The sequence below is a fragment of the Rana temporaria genome, chromosome 4 (genome assembly GCF_905171775.1).
Source record: "Rana temporaria chromosome 4, aRanTem1.1, whole genome shotgun sequence".
NCBI classification, from domain to species: domain Eukaryota; kingdom Metazoa; phylum Chordata; class Amphibia; order Anura; family Ranidae; genus Rana; species Rana temporaria.
This window is the reverse complement of record NC_053492.1, coordinates 175,246,401-175,265,303: the sequence shown is the minus strand read 5'-3', so window position 1 is coordinate 175,265,303 and position 18,903 is coordinate 175,246,401. Positions and strand designations below refer to the sequence as shown.

The 18,903-nt window shown below is 41.3% G+C and overlaps 1 protein-coding gene across 1 annotated transcript in view; it reads right to left on the bottom strand.

The window, feature by feature from the left end:
* The window catches only part of NAALADL2 (N-acetylated alpha-linked acidic dipeptidase like 2), a 1,143,792-nt gene that overhangs the window by 322,091 nt on the left and 802,798 nt on the right, over positions 1-18,903 (bottom strand). Inside the window, exon 8 of the mRNA XM_040349390.1 lies at positions 1,646-1,851. Within this exon, the coding sequence (XP_040205324.1) occupies positions 1,646-1,851 (206 nt within the window). The remainder of the gene's footprint in view (positions 1-1,645; positions 1,852-18,903) is intronic.

The following is an 18,903-nucleotide window of genomic DNA, read 5'->3' as shown; positions in this document are numbered from 1 at the left end:
GGGGGGAAGAAAAAAGGAAAAACCGAAGGGGGGAGGGAAGAGAGGAAAACCCAAAGAGGGAAGAGAAAAGGAGAAAAAGGGAAGGAGAGGGAACGAGGGAGGAAAGGAAAGAAGTCTCCTTTACCTTCCCTCTTTGGCTTTTCCTCCCATCCTCGTTTTTCCTCCCTTCGGTTTCTCCTTTTTTTCCTTCCCCCCTTTTCCCCTCCCCCTAGCCAATTGTTGGTATATAACAGAAGATTACATCCTTTATTTTGTATAACCCTTAGATATTATGTGCTTGTGAGTGTCCTCCATGTCTGCCACTCTGGGTAATCAATGCAAGGACTTAAAATCCCCAATTTACATATTTTTTGTTGTTTATTGTTTTTCTTCCCTTTTTTTTTTAACATTTTAGGTTACGGCTGATTTGATATAAGATTATTATTGAGATTATTATTACATCTATTATTTTGTAGATAATGATTGACTCCTGACTAAGCGGTCTTGACCACAAAACATGTAGAGGATTATATGTTGAGATCCATTATATCCGGCATGTAAGCGAGTTTACTTAAGCTTAAACATGAGGATACTATTGAATAAAAAGAAGATCTTGATTTAAAATTGGGAGAACACTTTGACAATCACAAATTTGCTGATCCATGGGATGTGAAAAATGTCTCACCATGTTTATGTGAGCTTAATGGATTCAACGTTAACAAGTAAAGTTGAGCCATTTTGTGATATGATGTAAACATCACACATGTAAGCATTTTGGGCTCATTGTTGTACATGAACTGCAATATTCCTACAAATGTTTCTGCTACTTTTTCTGATTGAGCTCTTTACAAATGCTAAATTGAATGTGTACTTATAGTATGAGAAAAAGGGAAGCCCTTAAGTATTACCACTGTCAATTAAGAAGAGACATGAAATTCTCTCCCTAAAATCTACTGTGATAACTTATGGTAGTCTATCTTACCTTCATCTGAGTATCAAAATAAACATATATGGAATGCAAAGCCTGTATTTTCAATTGGTACCCTTTAAAGTTGATGTAAACCTGATTCATGAAATTTGAGCTGGACACATACAGTATATCTGCAGTGTTTTCTTATTTTTCTTATTTTCAAAGCACTAAGTCCCATGGCTTTCTCCTGCTCCATCCTTCTTTTATCAGCATGATAACTTCTGACAAGTTCTTCATCCACTGTGATAAAACCAGGCTAGAATTTTGTGTCTGGCAGGTTTCTACAAATAGATTAGCAGAGCGCTAAACTATTCACAGAACAGCTATGAGAGTCTCCGCCTATGTGGAGGAGGGGGGTGCCTTTCCCAAATCAGCTGTCTTGGCTGTGTGCCCAGAATCCAATTCCAGTGCTGAACAGGAACAGAAAATCTCCTAACATGATCTGAACTTTCTAAAGAATATATAAAACTGAAGACAGCAGATATGCATGTAACATTTATGTAGTGAGATTGGTTTCATCTCTGTGTATCATCTGGGGCTATTTACTTCACTGAGTATATGTTTGGATTTACATCCACTTAAGAATCGGTCTGCTCTAAAGTGATATTTTATCTACAGCTAGGACCTGGTGATCTGAATGAGTTATATGTCTTAGAAATCCCAACAAGATGGAGCAAATATATTTAAATAATTTACCTTTCCCCACTTGTAAGAGCCAATGTTACCAAATGGGGCTCCTCCCCACGAGCAGAAAATGATTGTCCTTTGTGGCCTCCAGCCAGACTTCATTTTTGATATTATGGAGCTGATGATTGAGGTCATAATAGCAGCACCACTTGCCCATGTTTTGTTGTTTTCCTCAAACAAAGTATAGTGAGAGCTACCAATAATAATGTACCTGTCTAGAAAAAAAAGGTATATTTTAACATAAATGCATTTGATAACCAAACCCAATATTAGGGGTATATTTTATATACTAGTAGCATCTTAAAACTGAGTAATATCTGCATTTGTGACCCTTTTTTTTCTGAATAGTGTGCATCCTTTACAAATAGTGTGCCAGTTTTCAGTTGGTGCAAGTTTTGAAAGTGTAATCCTGGTATGCATATTTATTCATGAATCATGCATCTAAAATACATACTCATATTAAATGTTTTAATTTACATGTTTAGAAGACCCTTTTGATGTATGATCTGTTCCATTAGTGGTCGCGGTGCACCATTGCAGTGCTAGCTCGGTAGTCCCCCACGTTGGTGCCATTGGTAGTGAGGGACCTAGGTGGGGAACTCGGGTGAATATATCTGCCTTCGCCAGCTGGGGGGGGGGGGTTTAAAGCAGTTTAAAAGATGGGTTAGATGGGTGGGAGAAAGGTACAGTGAAAAAATAGTTTTTGGCTGGAGTGGTGCTTTAACACTTTCACTTTCCAATTCACAATTTTTCACATCTAAGGCCTAACCCCCCCCCCCCCCCAGAGTGCAGGCAGCAAAAGGCAGAAGTCAATGCAGGATTAGGGAGTTAAGTAGGAGTAAAGACACAATGCAAATTAGATCTAGATCAGGATTACAATTTATATGCATATTTCCTTTCATAAATTAAACATAGCACTCACCTGGCAAAAGGTAAATTAATACTTCATTCCACTGGAATACCAGGCTGTTTTACAGCTTTGTACATGTATTTAATAAAGAAATACTATTTGGATGTCAACCTGAGTACCGACCATTCCTTTCCTATTTGTGGTCACTTTCCAACACCTTTAAGCAATGTTGGTGTAGGTGTTTAGCCTCTGGAAAATCTGTTCATATACAATGATAAATTTGTCCCTAAACACACTCCTGGAACCTATTAGACACGCTTTGCCTCTGTTTTAAAACATATTTGGTCTATGCTATGCCCCCCAACCTCTCCCTTTGCTCAGAAGTAGGGATGAGTAAACTGGGCAAAATTCAGCAAACTCAAGAACAACATTGCTAAACCAGAATCCCCCTGAAGTCTATGGGAGATGAAACGTTGTTTTTTTGGGCGTATTTCAAGGCTATTTGCAAAGTTTTTTCTTAAAAAGGGCTTAAGTAGTTGTGCACTGCCATGAGTGCATGTGCATAAAAAAATGTTTGAGTGTGGCTGAAAGAGCAGAATTAATAATACAGGCTCTCCTCACCAGGTTCTGTTTCAATGGCCAGGTTGTTAAATGAATTGGTCGTTAGTCTAAGAGCCACAAGTGATCAATATTTTAGGCATTCTTAACTACTGTACTGTATTGTGAAAAAAAGGTCTAAACAAAAATCTCCAGCTCAATAACATTTTAATTTGCATTAGTACAGAACAAAAAGGAAAATTCTGTACTGTACGGTACAATACAATGATGTATAGTGTGTTGTTCGGGTGGGGAGAGCTGATCGTAAGTCAGAGCAGTCGTTAACCAGGTAAGTCTTTAAAAAAGGAGTATCTGTACACAAATCCTTCAAATATTATGCTTCTGGGATACCTTAAATGTTAAGTTCACCTGTGTTCACTTTTTTTTTTATAAATTCCAGTTCCCCTATGTACCAATATAGCATTTATGTACTTCTTTTGCAAAAATAAAACAATTTTCAATTTATTCTACACACGTTTACCTCACTGTCTTCATAGATGTTTAAAAACCCTGCTCCATTACTTCTGCCTTACCTCTTGGATAGACTTTAGGTCATGACACAGGAAGGAGTTGACCAACTTATCTCATTAACACATCCATGAAGAGAGTGAGGTAAACATGTGTAGAATAAATGGAAAGCTGATTTATTTTTGCAAAAGATGTACATGAATGCTATATTGGTACATAGGTGGAGCTGGAATTTTGTAAAAAAAAAAGAAAAAGGTGAACATAGGTGAACTTAGCCTTTAAATCTGCACATGAATTTGCAGATGTACAACCTGCGGACAGAGATCGGTCACTACTGCCTTTAAATGGTGGATCCCCATTGGCTTCTGTTTTTAAACAAACTGGTGGAAATCCTGGTTGACAACATTAAGCAAACATGATCCTTCCAGGACACTGCAGCTCACAGTGGAAGGATTTCAGCATCAAAGGCAGTGCTATCAATCTAGGAAGCAGTGGGCAGAACATGCCATGGCCAGGTACTGCTTTACAAGCTACAGTATAGGTTTGTCAATCAGCAGTGACAATGCTGAAAGGCAGGCCTTTGCAATATTTTTTCTTTTCACTGTAGTCCAAGCAGGAACAGCCTTTATAGTTGTGGCACTTCTACTCTGAGTTCAGGAGCAGAGCATCATCCTTGCCATACTGATACAGGCAGGATTAGCAGGTATTTATGTGACTTTGCTTTCTTTTTGGCACTGCGTTACTTTAACTGACAATTGTGTTGTCGTGCAACGATGTACCGAAATTAAATTGACATCATTTTTTTTTCACACAAATAGACAATTCTTGGTTGTATTTTATCACCACTGTTTTTTTTATGTATTATGTGATAAATGAAAGAAAGACTTATAGTTTAAAAAATATATATTTTGTACTTTCTGCTATAAATCATATCCAATAAAAAAAATCATTGTACTCATGACACTGGCTGGGAAGGGGTTAACTTATAAGGTGATTAAAGGGTTACATTTGTGCCTTTGAGCTGATTTTACTAAGGGATCTACTGGTTCTTATGCCGTGCTTTGCAGGGAAACAAAAACCAGCACATCCCTGCTGATAGGACAGAGCTCTGTATTGTTTACATTGACAGAACTCTGTTCTGTCTTCCTCTCACTAATGAGTGGGTGCTGGCGGTCAATCATTGGGCAGCACTTGCTGGCTGGCTTGTGCTGTGACTATTTACAGCTCAGTTGGCACAGGGGGTGCACCGTGGGCGCCTCCTACCTGGAAGGGCTGGATCAGTTAGATACATGAACAGGAGAGCCGTACTCCTACATGAGGCGGTCAGAAAGTGGTTAACTTGTATTGGATAATATATACATTATAGAAGTCCTGTGCCAAGTCAAAAATTACACTAAAGTGATTAGCCTATATAAATTAATATAAATAATATATTTTATTAAAATGGATATGATAAGACACTGCTTCCCCAAAAAGAGCAAAATAACTCAAGCCAGCGATCATTTAAAAATGTAATATGAAGCATGATAACTGTATTATGTCACACCTGTAGTATTCCAGACATTCCATATTGTCAGCCTATATGCCCAAAAACAGGGTTATAAGTAAACAAGATTAAAGTGATATTTTTCTTCCTAAAAATATGATCATAAGCACACATGGTGGATGTGGCATTTTTCCCCATAAAGTTTGGACTCGCTATAAAAAGGACATCTGGGAGATTCTTTAATTTACAAAGATACTAATGGTATGGTTTCGGTATATGTGCAAGCGCTTCTGCTTGGTCTATGCTAGATACAGTGGGGCAGATTCACAAAGATCTGCACCGGCGCAGCGTATCTGAGATACGCTACGCCGCAACTTACTTGGCTTTGGTTTGAATCCAGGCGTAAGGGCGCGGAATTCAAATGCGGCGAGTAGGGGGCGTGTTTCATTTAAATGAAGCGCGTCCCCACGCCGAACGTACTGCGCATGCCCCGTCCGTCAAAACTCACAGGGTGCATTGCTCCAAATGACGTCACAAGGACGTCATTGTTTTCGGCGTGAATGTAAATGCCGTCCAGCCCCATTCACGGACGACTTACGCAAACGAAGAAAAATTTTCAAAATTATACGCGGGAACGACGGCAATACTTAACACTGACTATGCCACCAGATAGCAGTTTTAACTATATGCTGGAAAAAGCCAAACAGAAACGACGTAAAAGAATGCGACGGCCGCTCGTATGTTCGTGGATCATCGGAAATAGCTAATTTGCGAACTCGCCGCGGATTACGGCGTAAACGCCACCCAGCGGCCGCCGGAAAATTGCATCTTAGATCCGACGACGTACTAAGGCGTACGCCTGTCGGATCTAACACAGATGCCGTTGTATCTTATTTGGTGGATACCAAAACAAAGATACGACGCGCAAAATTTGAAATTACGCGGCGTATCAACAGATACGCCCGCGTAATTTCTTTGAGGATCTGCCCCACTATATTCAGTTTAGATGCACTCATTGGGCTGATTCAGAATATGCTGATACAGTTTGCATGTCCCAGGTAATCTTAGAAAACAGGATTTAATACTGTGACCATTACATGGGCTATATAGACTGGCTTGCCAAAATTGCAGCTTTCACTAAGTTAGTTAGACTGAAGATGATAAAAGGTCAAACAACCTCAGGAAATATATATTCCGCACTGCTTTAAATATACCCTGATACTGAAATTCATTTTTAAAAAGAAACAAGACATCTAACGTTATATTGCCTCCCCTGCATATTGATACAACCATTAACCCTTCTATGACTTCTTAATGAGCACTATGTAAATCTCTTCTATTCTCTTCTTTTTATTTTAAAACGCAGTCTGCTGCAAATAATTACAGCCAGTTGGCAGTAGGCTTTAACTCCAGGTAAATATTGATGGAAGAATAATACTGCTGCAGAATCATAAAAGCTCAATACTAATGAAAAAGCTTGATGGAATTCTGCCTTTGTCTTCTATATTCCTTTGCAATAAAACTTCTGACATGTGTTTACTGTTATGTCTCTTCTTTAGCATGTGGCTTCTTAATTAATTACCCCATTACTACAACGATTTTAAAGTGAAGTTTGCCAACAAAGAAAAAAAAGCATTGTTTTTAACATTTAAAATTGTGATTACTTAATTTAGCAGTTCTACTTTTTAGAAAAGAATTAGGACCTGCAATAAGATAAGTACTCACATGTGATCCTAAAATGCTATTCAACTTCTTCAGATCCAAATTATATTTAAGTAGACAAAATCCTTGAAACAGATTTGCCAATATTTCCTCTTTTCAATGTTCCCAGTTTTTTCTGGCATCACGCATTTAGATTGTTCCATGGTGCGTGATATTGTAGCAGAGTGCCTCTTGACTCAATATGCTCAAATAAAGTTGTGGCCTCCTTTAACTACTTTTACCACAATCCCTTTCATTTCCACAATTCCCAATCCCCTGGACTTCTGGATATGCCCAGAGAATATAGGTAGTCCTGTTTACTACCCTCTGGCACTCAGAAAGGTTGATTAGGCTTGCAGGCAGCCAGGAAGGATCCCAATAGCAAACAGCTTCTCCAGCAGCCACTGTGAAGCCCCGTACACACGTCCGGTTTTCTCGGAAGAATTCAGCAAGAAACTCGATGGGAGACGTATTCTGCCGAGAAAACCGGTCGTGTGTACACTTTTCGCCGAGAAACCCGTCGGGAAACTCGTCGAGCCAAAAAGAGAGCATGTTCTCTATTTCCTCGTTGGGCAATAGGAACATTTGGCTCGACGAGTTTTCTGACAGTCGAACAAGGAACTCGACGAGCAAAACGATGTGTTTTGCCCATCGAGTTTCTTGGCCGTGTGTACGTGGCCTTGAAGAGCACTGTTTGAATAGCTACTAGTGCAGGGTCTGGCAGCCCTCCAACTGTTGCAAAACTACAAGTCATGGGACTTAGTCATGGTAGTCATGGTAGTTTCGTAACAGCTGGAGGGACACCAGTTTGGGACCCCTGTGTAACTAGAATATTGATCTATAACTGGCTTGGCCCTGGGTCTTCAACCACCAACCCGTTTTATCAAACCTGGGAAACCTCCACCCACTCATCTGTGCTGCCAGCCTAGATATCCCTCCAGCTGTCTGGCTATATACCCAGACCTACCCTAGACTTCACGGTCATATTTTTACAGACATGAAATAAATTAGCTTATTTTACTGTACTGTTGACTGAGATAGATGTTATTCTCTAGTATCTGCAGCTACTTATCCTCATAAAGACTGTGCTTTAATGACACCTAGGGGTCTATTTATAAAAAATAAAAAAAATCTTCAAATGTGTCAATAACCTGCACAACCAGTCCTCACCATAATTAGCCTAATACATGTATTTTCACAAAAATATTGCAGTATGACCATTAAAGCTAATGATCCTAGAAAATAAACATATTACGCACCTTTGTGATGGCTAATATACAAATCACAAATGCTGGGTCGATTTTGTCACATGGGGGTGGTGTCACATGTTGACATCATCTGGTGACTCCAACCCTTAGCTATTTAAGAAATGTCAGATGGAGAAACAGGCAGATGGCGGGGAGCCTTTGATGAGGCCAGAGTTTTTTTTTTTCAGGTTTTTAGGTTTTCAGGTCCAGCAGTGTGGAGTGATTGATGATGAATCTACACTGGCGGACTTTGTTTTTTATTTTTAATAAAAAGTTAAAAAATAAAAGAAATTGTCAAAACTCATGTACTGTCTTTAAATACACAGTCATAGAATAGGACTACTTTCTGTGTTCTGGGCTACCAGAGACATTGGGCCAGATCCTCAAAAGAGATACGCAGGCGGATCTGCTGTTCCGCCTGCGTATCCCTGTTTCTATCTTTGGAACTGATCCACAGAATCAGTTTCCAAGAGATAGACAGAAGACCCGACATGTGTAAGGGACTTACACTGCCGGATCTTAGGATGCAGTACTGCATCCGCCGCTGGGGGCATTTCGAGTCGAAATGCCACCTCGGGTATGCAAATTAGCACGTACGGAGATCCACAAAGCTTTTCAGCTTCGTTTTTTTCTCCGTAAGTATTAGTTTGCAATCGTAAAATTAGGGCTGCTTTTACAAAGTGTAAAGTTAGTACACCTTGTAAAAGCAGACCCTTCTTTCCAGCGACGCTGTCTTTTTTTTTTTTCACCGCAACTCGTTTTTTTCCCCGACGCAACTTTTTTGACCCAGTGCGATTCACGAAGCTCGGCGTAACGTAATTTTGCGCTATGCATGTCAGGAAAATGACGTCACGAGCATGCGCAGTACGTCCGGCGCGGGAGCGCGCCTAATTTAAATGGGACTCGCCCCATTTGAATTGGGAACGCCTTACGCTGGCCGGATTTAAGTTACACAGCCGAAAATTTCGAGGTAAGTGCTTTGTGGATCTGGCACTTAGGTAGAAATTTTCAGCCAGTGTAACTTAAATGGGAATATTTAAGTTACGGCGGCTGGCTGTGGATCTGGCCCATAGACCCCTTTCAAACGGTTGGGCCTGTCAGTTTTTTCGGCGGACCTGAACGGCCGCTCCATACATCTCTATGGAGCGTCTGATGTCAGCGGTGACATATCAGCTGACATCTGACCCGATCTGATCCGCTAAAATCAGATGGATGGCGATACGTCACCATCCATCCATGGTGGATCGGATCGGGTGATATCTGATGAAAACGGACATGCTGTCCGTTTTTAACCAATTTCTCCAAAGGAGACCGCAGCGCTGGACAAGCTCCTCCCCGCTCAGTGAGCAGAGAGGGACCTGTCATCCGCCGGCTTAGCGGAGATCAGTGGAGAGATCTCCTACTAAGCTGGCGGACCGCTGCAAGTGGATCTGTCCCTGTGTGGAAGGGGCCATATAACGCGCAGACACCTTGATCGTTTGTCGCTCCTGACACCCCTTATGGGTGCATACTGTGCCAGGAGGCGACTGGCATGGGTGATAGCATTAATTGCCCTTAGTCTGGCCTCGCAACTTGGAAATTACAGTGGTTTCCAGAATTGCAGAAGAATCCTATTCTGAGCAACAAAATTAAGGATACTACAAACAGTGCAATTTAGGAGTCTCCAGAATTAAGTCCAGCGATAGCCTGTTAAGGTCTGAGGTTGTGATGTTGGTAAAGGCTCAAACTAAACAAAATTAGAGATTGAACTTTTGAAAAACAGGGACTAGTGCAATATAGAAAAAAGAAAATTGCGCTAACCAAAACAATGTGATTAAATAAGTGAATATAGGGAAAGGCCGCAATAACGTGTCGTAACACAAACAATATAGAAAAATAAAAAATCGCGCCAGTCTATTAATTGACACTCAAAACTCTGTGTGAACACAAATAATGTTGTGAATAAATATAAAAAAAGTCCAAAAGAAAGATAATGTCCCTGGAACAGACGATAATAACACACCAGCCTGTATAGGAGACATTCAAATCCTTGGTGAAATATACATAATAGTGTGATGATAAAGTCCAAACAACTCTGAAGTTTCTTGGGACAAACAACACCCGGTGCACAAATGGTTAAGTGAGCCGCCACCACATGGACTGGGGCTTACCAGAACACATATAAATAACAGCGTTATTTAATAGTTGCAGCAGGATATCCAGGGAATATGGTCACAACACAGGATCAATCGGATGTACAGCGTGTATCCTTCAATAGTAAATCCACGGAGGGATATGGTAAACTCAATACAGACAGAAACTCCTTTCTGAGGTCTTGTGTGCTGATGAATCTGTAGGACAGGTGATTGATCAGGTGACATGTGCAGTTCACCCTTATAGAAGCAGCAACTGAACTCAAAATTTTCTAATGCCTCTTTACAAGTGCAAATATACAACAAAGGCTTGTGCTACACATCTTTTTGGACTAAATGTTTGAGAAAACATTTCAGTTACAGGGCCAGGACTTTTGGTGTTTTTGGTAGAGCAGATTTTTGATATAATTAAAATTTAAAGCCTTTCAAAATGATTTATTTACAGCTACACGTGAGAATAGAATGTTTTTGTGAGAATAGAATGTTTTTTAGACTATGACTGTATGTAGAGCCCAGTAACCTTCTCTTGATTGGAGGTAAACAAGCAGATCATGGCTAATATTTGCAGCAAACTGATAAAAACATAAACAAAACAGATACAAATAGACTGATATCTGGAATTGTTAGCCCAAGTGTAAAAATAGTAAAGCATGAAGCTAAGATTTTTCGCCTCAAGCATGATCCTGGAAAAACATCATATAACATATTGTATATGCATAACTCTTAAAGCAGTATTAAACCCAAAAGCAAACATTTATTATGTCACAGCTTACCAATTCTTAGATAGGATTTCCTCAATAGTTTTCTTTCTTAAAGTGGTAATAAAGCTTTTTTTTTAATAAAAAATAACAAGCATGCCTATACTTACCAGCTCTGTGCAGGCCCCTCATCTTCATCGGGTGGCCCCAGAGAAATCGGCTTTCCCGGGGGAACCTGTGTGTGCTCGCTCCCGAGTCCTGCTGCTGTATCCTTTGACACAGACAGCAGGACTTGGCCTGACCACCATTTCCGTGTCACTAGATTTGATTGACAGCAGCGGAAGCCAATCGTGAGCCAATCGAATTGCCATTCATAGCCATTCATCTGTGACCAGGGTGGTCATAAAGATATGTGGACCGGCCACTGAGACTCTTTCTGATGGTTGCTGAAGCAGATCCTTCATCAAGGGATTTTTATTTTTAACTCCAAGAATTAATGAGTGACCAACTGTAAAGCCATATGTATTTGGAGTGATCTCAGGCATTTAAGTTGTATGCTGCCCTCTTTTAGGGGGTCTCCTTGACAGCTGTTTTAGGCCTTGATACATCGCTACTGGGCTTTGGGCTGGCATGGACTCCTTGTTACTGAGCATCTCTGGGTATTTTTCACTCTTTATATAATCTACTGAAGAAGCCATCTTTGGCAAAATACATAGAGACTTATCATTGGATCCCCTTAGATCATCCGGCCCAGTACACTTTGGGCCAGATTCAGGTAGGACTTACGCCAACGTATCTTCTTATACGCTGCGTAAGTCCACGGATGCGCTGTTGTATCTATGCGCCGTATTCTTGAAACCAGATACGCCTGAATTCTGACTCCATCCAACCGACGTAAGTCTCCTACGCCGTCGTATCTTAGGTGCATATTTACGCTGGCCGCTAGGGGCGCTTCCATTGATTTACGCGTTGAATATGTAAATGACCTAGATACGCCGATTTACGGACGTACTTGTGCCCGTCGCAGTAAGCTACGCCGTTTACGTGAGGCGTACGTCCAGTGTAAAGTTATCCCACCTAAAGCAAGGGTAAGTCATGTTAGGGTATGGACATCGGAACAGCCGTCGTATTTTACGTCGTTAACGTAAGTTGTACGTGAATGGGGCTGGGCGTAGGTTACGTTAACGTTGTACACATTGAGCCGTCGTATCTTAGAGAGTATATGCGACGTGATTCTGAGCATGCGCGCGCATGCGCCGTTCGTTCGGCCATTCATTTACATGGGGTCACGGTTAATTTTAATACAACACGCCCACTACCTTCCTAATTTGAATTAGGCGGGCTTACGCCAGCCCATTTATGCTACGCCGCCGTAACTTAGGGAGCAAGTGCTTTGTGAATACTGGTCTCGCCTCTCTATGTTACGTCGGCGTAGCCCATATGAGATGCGCTACGCCCGCTCAAACATACGCCGTTGTCTGTGAATCTGACCCTTTGTCTGTAATCTGTTACTTACAGTATATGGAGCTACATATTTTGTATATATTGATGGGCTAAATCTGTATGGGTTAATGTATAGTTATCCCATTTGGGAACTCATCAACATCGATCATGGATTAACGGTACATATTTTTATACTGATTTCAATGACTTTTGGATTATCAATAAACATATTTTTGATACACAACTTTAGTACTCATCTCCATTACTTAGGGGTTATTGGTGGCAACCTACAGAATAAAGTCCTCCTTTTTCTTACTTCTTGTTTGTCTTCTTTGTTAGCATATTTAAATCTGTTAGTACATTTAACACTACCCCCCCCCCCTCCTATTCCAGGCTGTCAATGCTGCTGTCTGGGGTGTCCCCTGGGCTCATTCATCCTCCAGAACAGAGACACTCTGATACAGGAGGTGTGTTACTGGTCAGATCACCAGGGGAAAACAGAGAAAGCAGCCCGAAAAAAATGCAGCTACCACATCTAATGATTGGTAAGCTGCACTATATTTCAGTTTTGGTTTTGGATTTTATTTCAGAGCAGAGGCTAGTGATCAGACCTGGGTCTGTAGTGCTCCTCCAATTGTGTCAGTTTAACTCACATTGGCACTTATTATCCATGAATGTATGCCATTAGCTAGTAAGTATTCGGTATGTTGCAACGTAAAGTAGGGACTGACCAGAGAGGTTTTATTTTGATGCAGTTGGCCAGTTTGAGTGTATATTTCAAGATACCTACTGCAAGCCAATAATCTTTATTTTTATTCAAACTTGTGTTGTAGATAGTTAACCACTTGAGCCCCGGGCCATCGACAAATGACGGCTTCACGGTGGCTCTGAATATCCAACAGGACGTCAATTGACGTCCTGGATTCCTCCGGCCACTGGGGGGCGCGTGAGCGCGCCGGCGCACGCATGCCCGGCGTGTCCCCGAGATGCCAATGCGCGTGCCTGGCGGTCGCGATGTCCGCCAGGTACCCGCGATCGGTAATGACAGAGCAGGGACGTGGAGCTCTGTGTGTAAACACAGAGCTCCACGTCCTGTCAGGGAAGAGGAGACCGATCTGTCTCCCTTGTACATAGGGTCACCTCCCCCAGTCACCCCCCTCCACACACAGTGAGAACACAATACAGGCACACATTTAACCCCTTCCTCACCCCCTAGTGTTAACCCCTTGAATGCCAGTCACATTTATACAGTAATTAGTGCATATGTATCGCACTGATCGCTGTATAAATGTGAATGGCGCCAAAAATGTGTCAAAAGTGTCCGATGTGTCCGCCATAATGTCGCAGTCCCAATAAAAAAAATCGCAGATCGCCGCCATTACTAGTAAAAAAAGAAATTTAAAAAAATAATAATAATAATAATAATTCTGTCCCATATTTTGTAAGCGCTTATTGCGATTTTTTTTTTTTTTTTTTACCAAAAATATGTAGAAGAATATGTATCGACCTAAACTGAGAAAAAAAAATTTTGGAAAAAAAAATTGGGCTATTTATTATAGCAACAAGTAAAAAATATTGATTTTTTTTTCAAAATTGTTGCTTTTTTTTGTTTATAGCGCAAAAAATAAAAACCGCAGAGGTGATCAAATACCACCAAAAGAAATCTCTATTTGTGGGGAAAAAAGGACGTCATTTTTGTTTGGGAGCCACGTCGCACGACCGCGCAATTGTCAGTTAAAGCGACGCGTGCCGGAAGCTGAAATTTCACCTGGGCAGGAGGGGGGTATATGTGCCCGGTAAGCAAGTGGTTAAAGTATTAAAAGGTGAATAGCAATGTTCAGAGGGTTCATTTAAAATCTTATGAAGATAGGAACAGGTAAGAAGAGCATATTGTGGTATTCAGCAAGGGGTTCAGTAACCAGAAATTGAGGGTTTGACAAAACATAGATCAGCGAGGCTTATTTGTCTGGCCAGTGGTAGATTTGTCTTCAGGCCGAGGAGAAGAGTCTAAGCCATACATGATACATTTTTGTACAATCTCCTTTGCATTTACCAAAACTATTTGCATCAAATTAAGCTGTTAATTGTACTGTGTAGCGGATAGTAGATCTAGAGGAAACTGTGCTTGCAGATTGTTTAACGTGTGGTCGGCTTAAGGCAGGCCATAGATTATACTTTTTTTTTTCAACCAGCAGGTTGAATAAAAATAAATAAATAATTGTATTCCCCCATTAACGGGAATGCCTCCTGTGGAGCTATTGTATACTGACAGGGGGCAGAGTTCCCTTCCATCAGAATGTATTGATCAGTGTGGCTGGCTATAGCCGGCAGCACTGATCAAGTGAAAAAACCTGACAGGCTATTTGTACAGTAGTCAAGCGAAAGATACAACCTGCCTGAACATAGATGGATAAAAATGTGTCCAGTTGATCAGGGAACTGCTATTACCAGCTTAAGGACAGCCCCCCTCAAGTGAGGCTTTGGAATGAGTGCTGTATTACTCCTAGATTACATCTTTTGTTATCTATTTGTTACTTTGTCTTGTCATGGTTTTATTTTGATGTTGTTTGATACTCACAACAAGGAATAAAGGGCCAGATTCACAAACGAGATACGACGGCGTATCTACTGATACGCCATCGTATCTCTGTTTCTAACTATGCGACTGATTCATAGAATCAGTTACGCATAGCTAGCCCTAAGATCCGACAGGTGTAATTGAATTACACTGTCGGATCTTAAGGATGCAATGCAATTCTAGGCCGGCCGCTAGGTGGCGAGGCCATTGCGGCCAGCGTAGAATATGCAAATGAATACTTACGGCGATCCCCGAACGTCCGAACGGCCTGTCGATCTAAATCTACGTTTCCGTCGAGTTACGCCGCGTAAAACTAGGGCTGAGCCCTAGTTGTCTTAAGCCATGTTAACCTCCCTGGCGGTATGATTCTGTCTGGAATTACGTACCAAAAGCGTAAAGTAAATTTGGTGTTTTATACTGTAGGCCTGTAATTTTTAGGAATAACTCACTTAAATCTGACCAAACAAGAATCTAATAGGCATCCCGGGTATGACATTTTAAAAAAAAAAAATTATAAATTATAATATAATAAGTAATTATAAATAATTATAACAAATAATAATATAATTCTAATAAAAATTATTCAATAATGTAATCAAATCAAAATCACTGAAATTTTCTCAGTTGCAAAATTGTCGCTGTCATTATTTTTTTTTTTTTATGACGAATTTCCCCACAAATCGCTATTGCACAATTCTACAAGTGATTATAATTTATTATCGCTGTTTTTTAGCTGATCTAAAACCATTTTTGACATAAAGGGACACTTTTGGTTGCTATGGAAAATCTACAGTTTGCAGGGAGAAAGAAAGGTTTTTATTATATAAAATGACATGTAGGGCACTGGGCAGACCACTAGGGACAAGGGGGGTGTGTTTTTTTTACATACAGTACTGTAATCTATAAGATTACAGTATACTGTATGTATAGTGTTTGTTTATGTTTTTGAATTTGGCGCCGTTCTCCGCTCCAATGCGTCGTAACGTCGCAGGGAACGGAGATCGGCGGCACAGGAGGACGCTGTGTGAGTCGAACGAGGTCCCGCTCGCTCACACAGCGCGGCGACATCGCTGGATCCAGGACAAGGTAAGCCAGCGCACGCTGCAGGCTCTGCATAGTTACCCCGAGCGTGACTCGGGGATACCGATCGCAACATAAAAAACCCACCCAAGTCACGCTCAGGGTTACCGCCAGGAGGGTTAAGTATGGCCGTCGTTCCCGCGTCGAAATTTAAAACTCAACGTCGTTTGCGTAAGACGTCCGTGAATGGCGCTGGACGCCATTTACGTTAACGTCTAAGCAAATGACGTCGGTGCAACGTCATTTAGCGCAATGCACGTCGGGTAATTTACCCGACGGAGCATGCGCAGTACGTCCGGCGCGGGAGCGCGCCTAATTTAAATGGGACTCGCCCCATTCGATTGGGCCCGCCTTGCGCCGGACGGATTTAGGATACACCGCCGCAAATTTCCAGGTAAGTGCTTTGTGGATCGGGCACTAACTTGGGAAATTTGCGGCGGTGTAACTTAAATCGTTTAAGTTACGTTGCGCCCGGGCTACGTGAATCTGGCCCAAAGTGAATAGGCAGATAATGATAATAAATGGCTACTGATAGAAAAAATTGCATATACTGTATCTCTTTACTGTTTTATTTGTTTAGCAACATATCATATAAAAAAGTTTTAGCATTGCATTTTTTTTTTTTAAACAATGCATATTTCAATGAATGTTCCACCATGTTCCTCCATTATATATATTATAAAGATAAATATCCTCTAAATAGCGGGGATGAAAACCATTAGAATACTATCTAATTTAGTAGTGTACATGAAAATGCATTAGAAGGAGTTATATAATTAGTATGTAGATATTAGTTATATTCATATGAGTAATAAAGTCTATTTATATTTAAGGAGACAAATGTCCTCTAAGTGAACATTTATGCAAATTGCTACATGTGCAAAAGCGTTTCTACCTCACTGCACATTTAGTCACTTAAAAAATATTTTTCTAGACAATGATAAGTGACTGAAAAAAATGTTTTCTTCTTTATATCAGCGAAGTGCATCAGAAACAAAGCAAATTCATATTTATTGAAAATCAGCAAATTACGTGAGATGACAACCAAATCACAAAAGGAAAGAACATTGGATTAACAGAGCTTGTTATCTGAATAAACATGTATCACTCAACAGAATTCAGGCAATAGAATAGGACTACTTCCTGTGTTCTGGACTACCAGAGACATAGACCCCTTTCAAACGGTTGGGCCATTCAGGTCCGCCTGTCAGTTTTTTCGGCGGACCTGAACAGCCGCTCCAAACATCTCTATGGAGTGTCGGATGTCAGCGGTGACATGTCACCTGAAATCCGACCTGATCTGTTCCGCTAAAATCAGACAGATGGCGATACGTCACCATCCGTCCATGGCGGATCGGATGAGATCCGATGAAAACGGAAATGCTGTCCGTTTTCATCCAATCTCTCCATAGGAGACAGCTGTGCTGGACAAGCCCCTCCCCGCTCAGTGAGCAGAGAGGGACCTGTCATCTGCCGGCTCAGTGGAGGTCAGCGGAGAGATCTCCTGCTGAGCTGGCGGACCGCTGCAAGCGGATCCGTCCCCGTGTGGAAGGGGCCATATAAAGCGCAGACACCTTGATCGTTTGTCTCTCCTGACACCCCTTATGGGTGCATACTGTGTCAGGAGGCAACTGGCGTGGGTGATAGCATTAAGTGCCCTTAGTCTTGATGTCTGGCCTCGCAACTCGGAAATTACAGTGGTTTCCAGAATTGAAGAAGAATCCTATGCTGAGCAACACAAGGATAAGGATACTACAAACAGTGCAATTTAGGGAATCTCCAGAATTAAGTGCAGTGATAGCCCATTAAGGCCTGAGATTGTGATATTGGTAAAGGCTCAAACTAAACAAAATCAGATATTGAACTTTTGCTATCTTCAACTTTATAATAAAACAGAAAGGTGTAGAGGGGAAAATAAAGTAGTAGAAAGAGAGAGAAGAAAGAGGAGGTGCCAGATTTCAGGGAGATCTACCCATGTATGTTGTTTTGATGCCAGGAATGAGAGCGGATCCTACGTGACTAGCCCAGGTTTCCCATGTTGCTTCAAATGTTTTGGTTGTATTTAGTATTGAGCTGATTTTTTCTTGGGTCATGTTTCACGACATCTTTCTCTTGGCAGGAGGAGGAGAGCCACCGTGGCTCGTTTCCATGCTTTGGCAATGGTGATTTTCACTCCCAGAAGCATAAAGAGGATACATTTTTGGGTGTATTTGGAAATTTTTGGAATGGGGGCGTTCAGCAGTACTACTTGGGGGGCTTCGGGATCAAGTGGCCCAAGGCTCTACAGATAAGGTTGAACATTTTGTTCCCAAATCCTGATTTTCAGGCATTCCCCTCAAATGTGAAGCATTGAACCAAGGGAGTGACATTTCCTAAAGAATACGCGGGAGGCAGAAGGGAAAATGATTGCTAGTCTGGAGGGTACAAGATACCATCTTGTAATCACTTTCAGGTTGGCTTCTATTAAGGATATGTCCATTATGGTTTTGAAGGCCCTCGTTTCCGCTTTATGCTAATTCTCCAGGTCCCAGGTTTCCTGTAGGTCTTTTCCCCATGCTTCCATGTATGGGAATTTGGAGGTGGGTTCAGAAAGTGATGTGTAAATTATAGCTATATCATCCTTCTGCTCCATTGCTTGGCCACACCAACGCTCATAGTTTGTGAACTCTGGGGGAATGGGTTTGTTTTTCCAAATGGAGGAGAGAAAGTGAGAGATTTGTTAGGTCTAGTTTGTTTATACAATGCTTCAGGGATATGGGGCCTGCAATAGAGAAGTAAGGACGAATACGGTACATTCCCTTGTCCAGCCACCACTGGAATGATTTGATGTCCATGCCTGGTTTGAATTGTGGAATATGTTTGCTAGAGGCCGTATTTCAGATGTCAGTGCTGGAAGGTGCCTCGTGTAATCCCATAACTTTAGGCAGTGGGAGAGAGTAGGGGACAACTAGATTTTCATGGGAACCATAGGAGATAGTTTAGAGTAT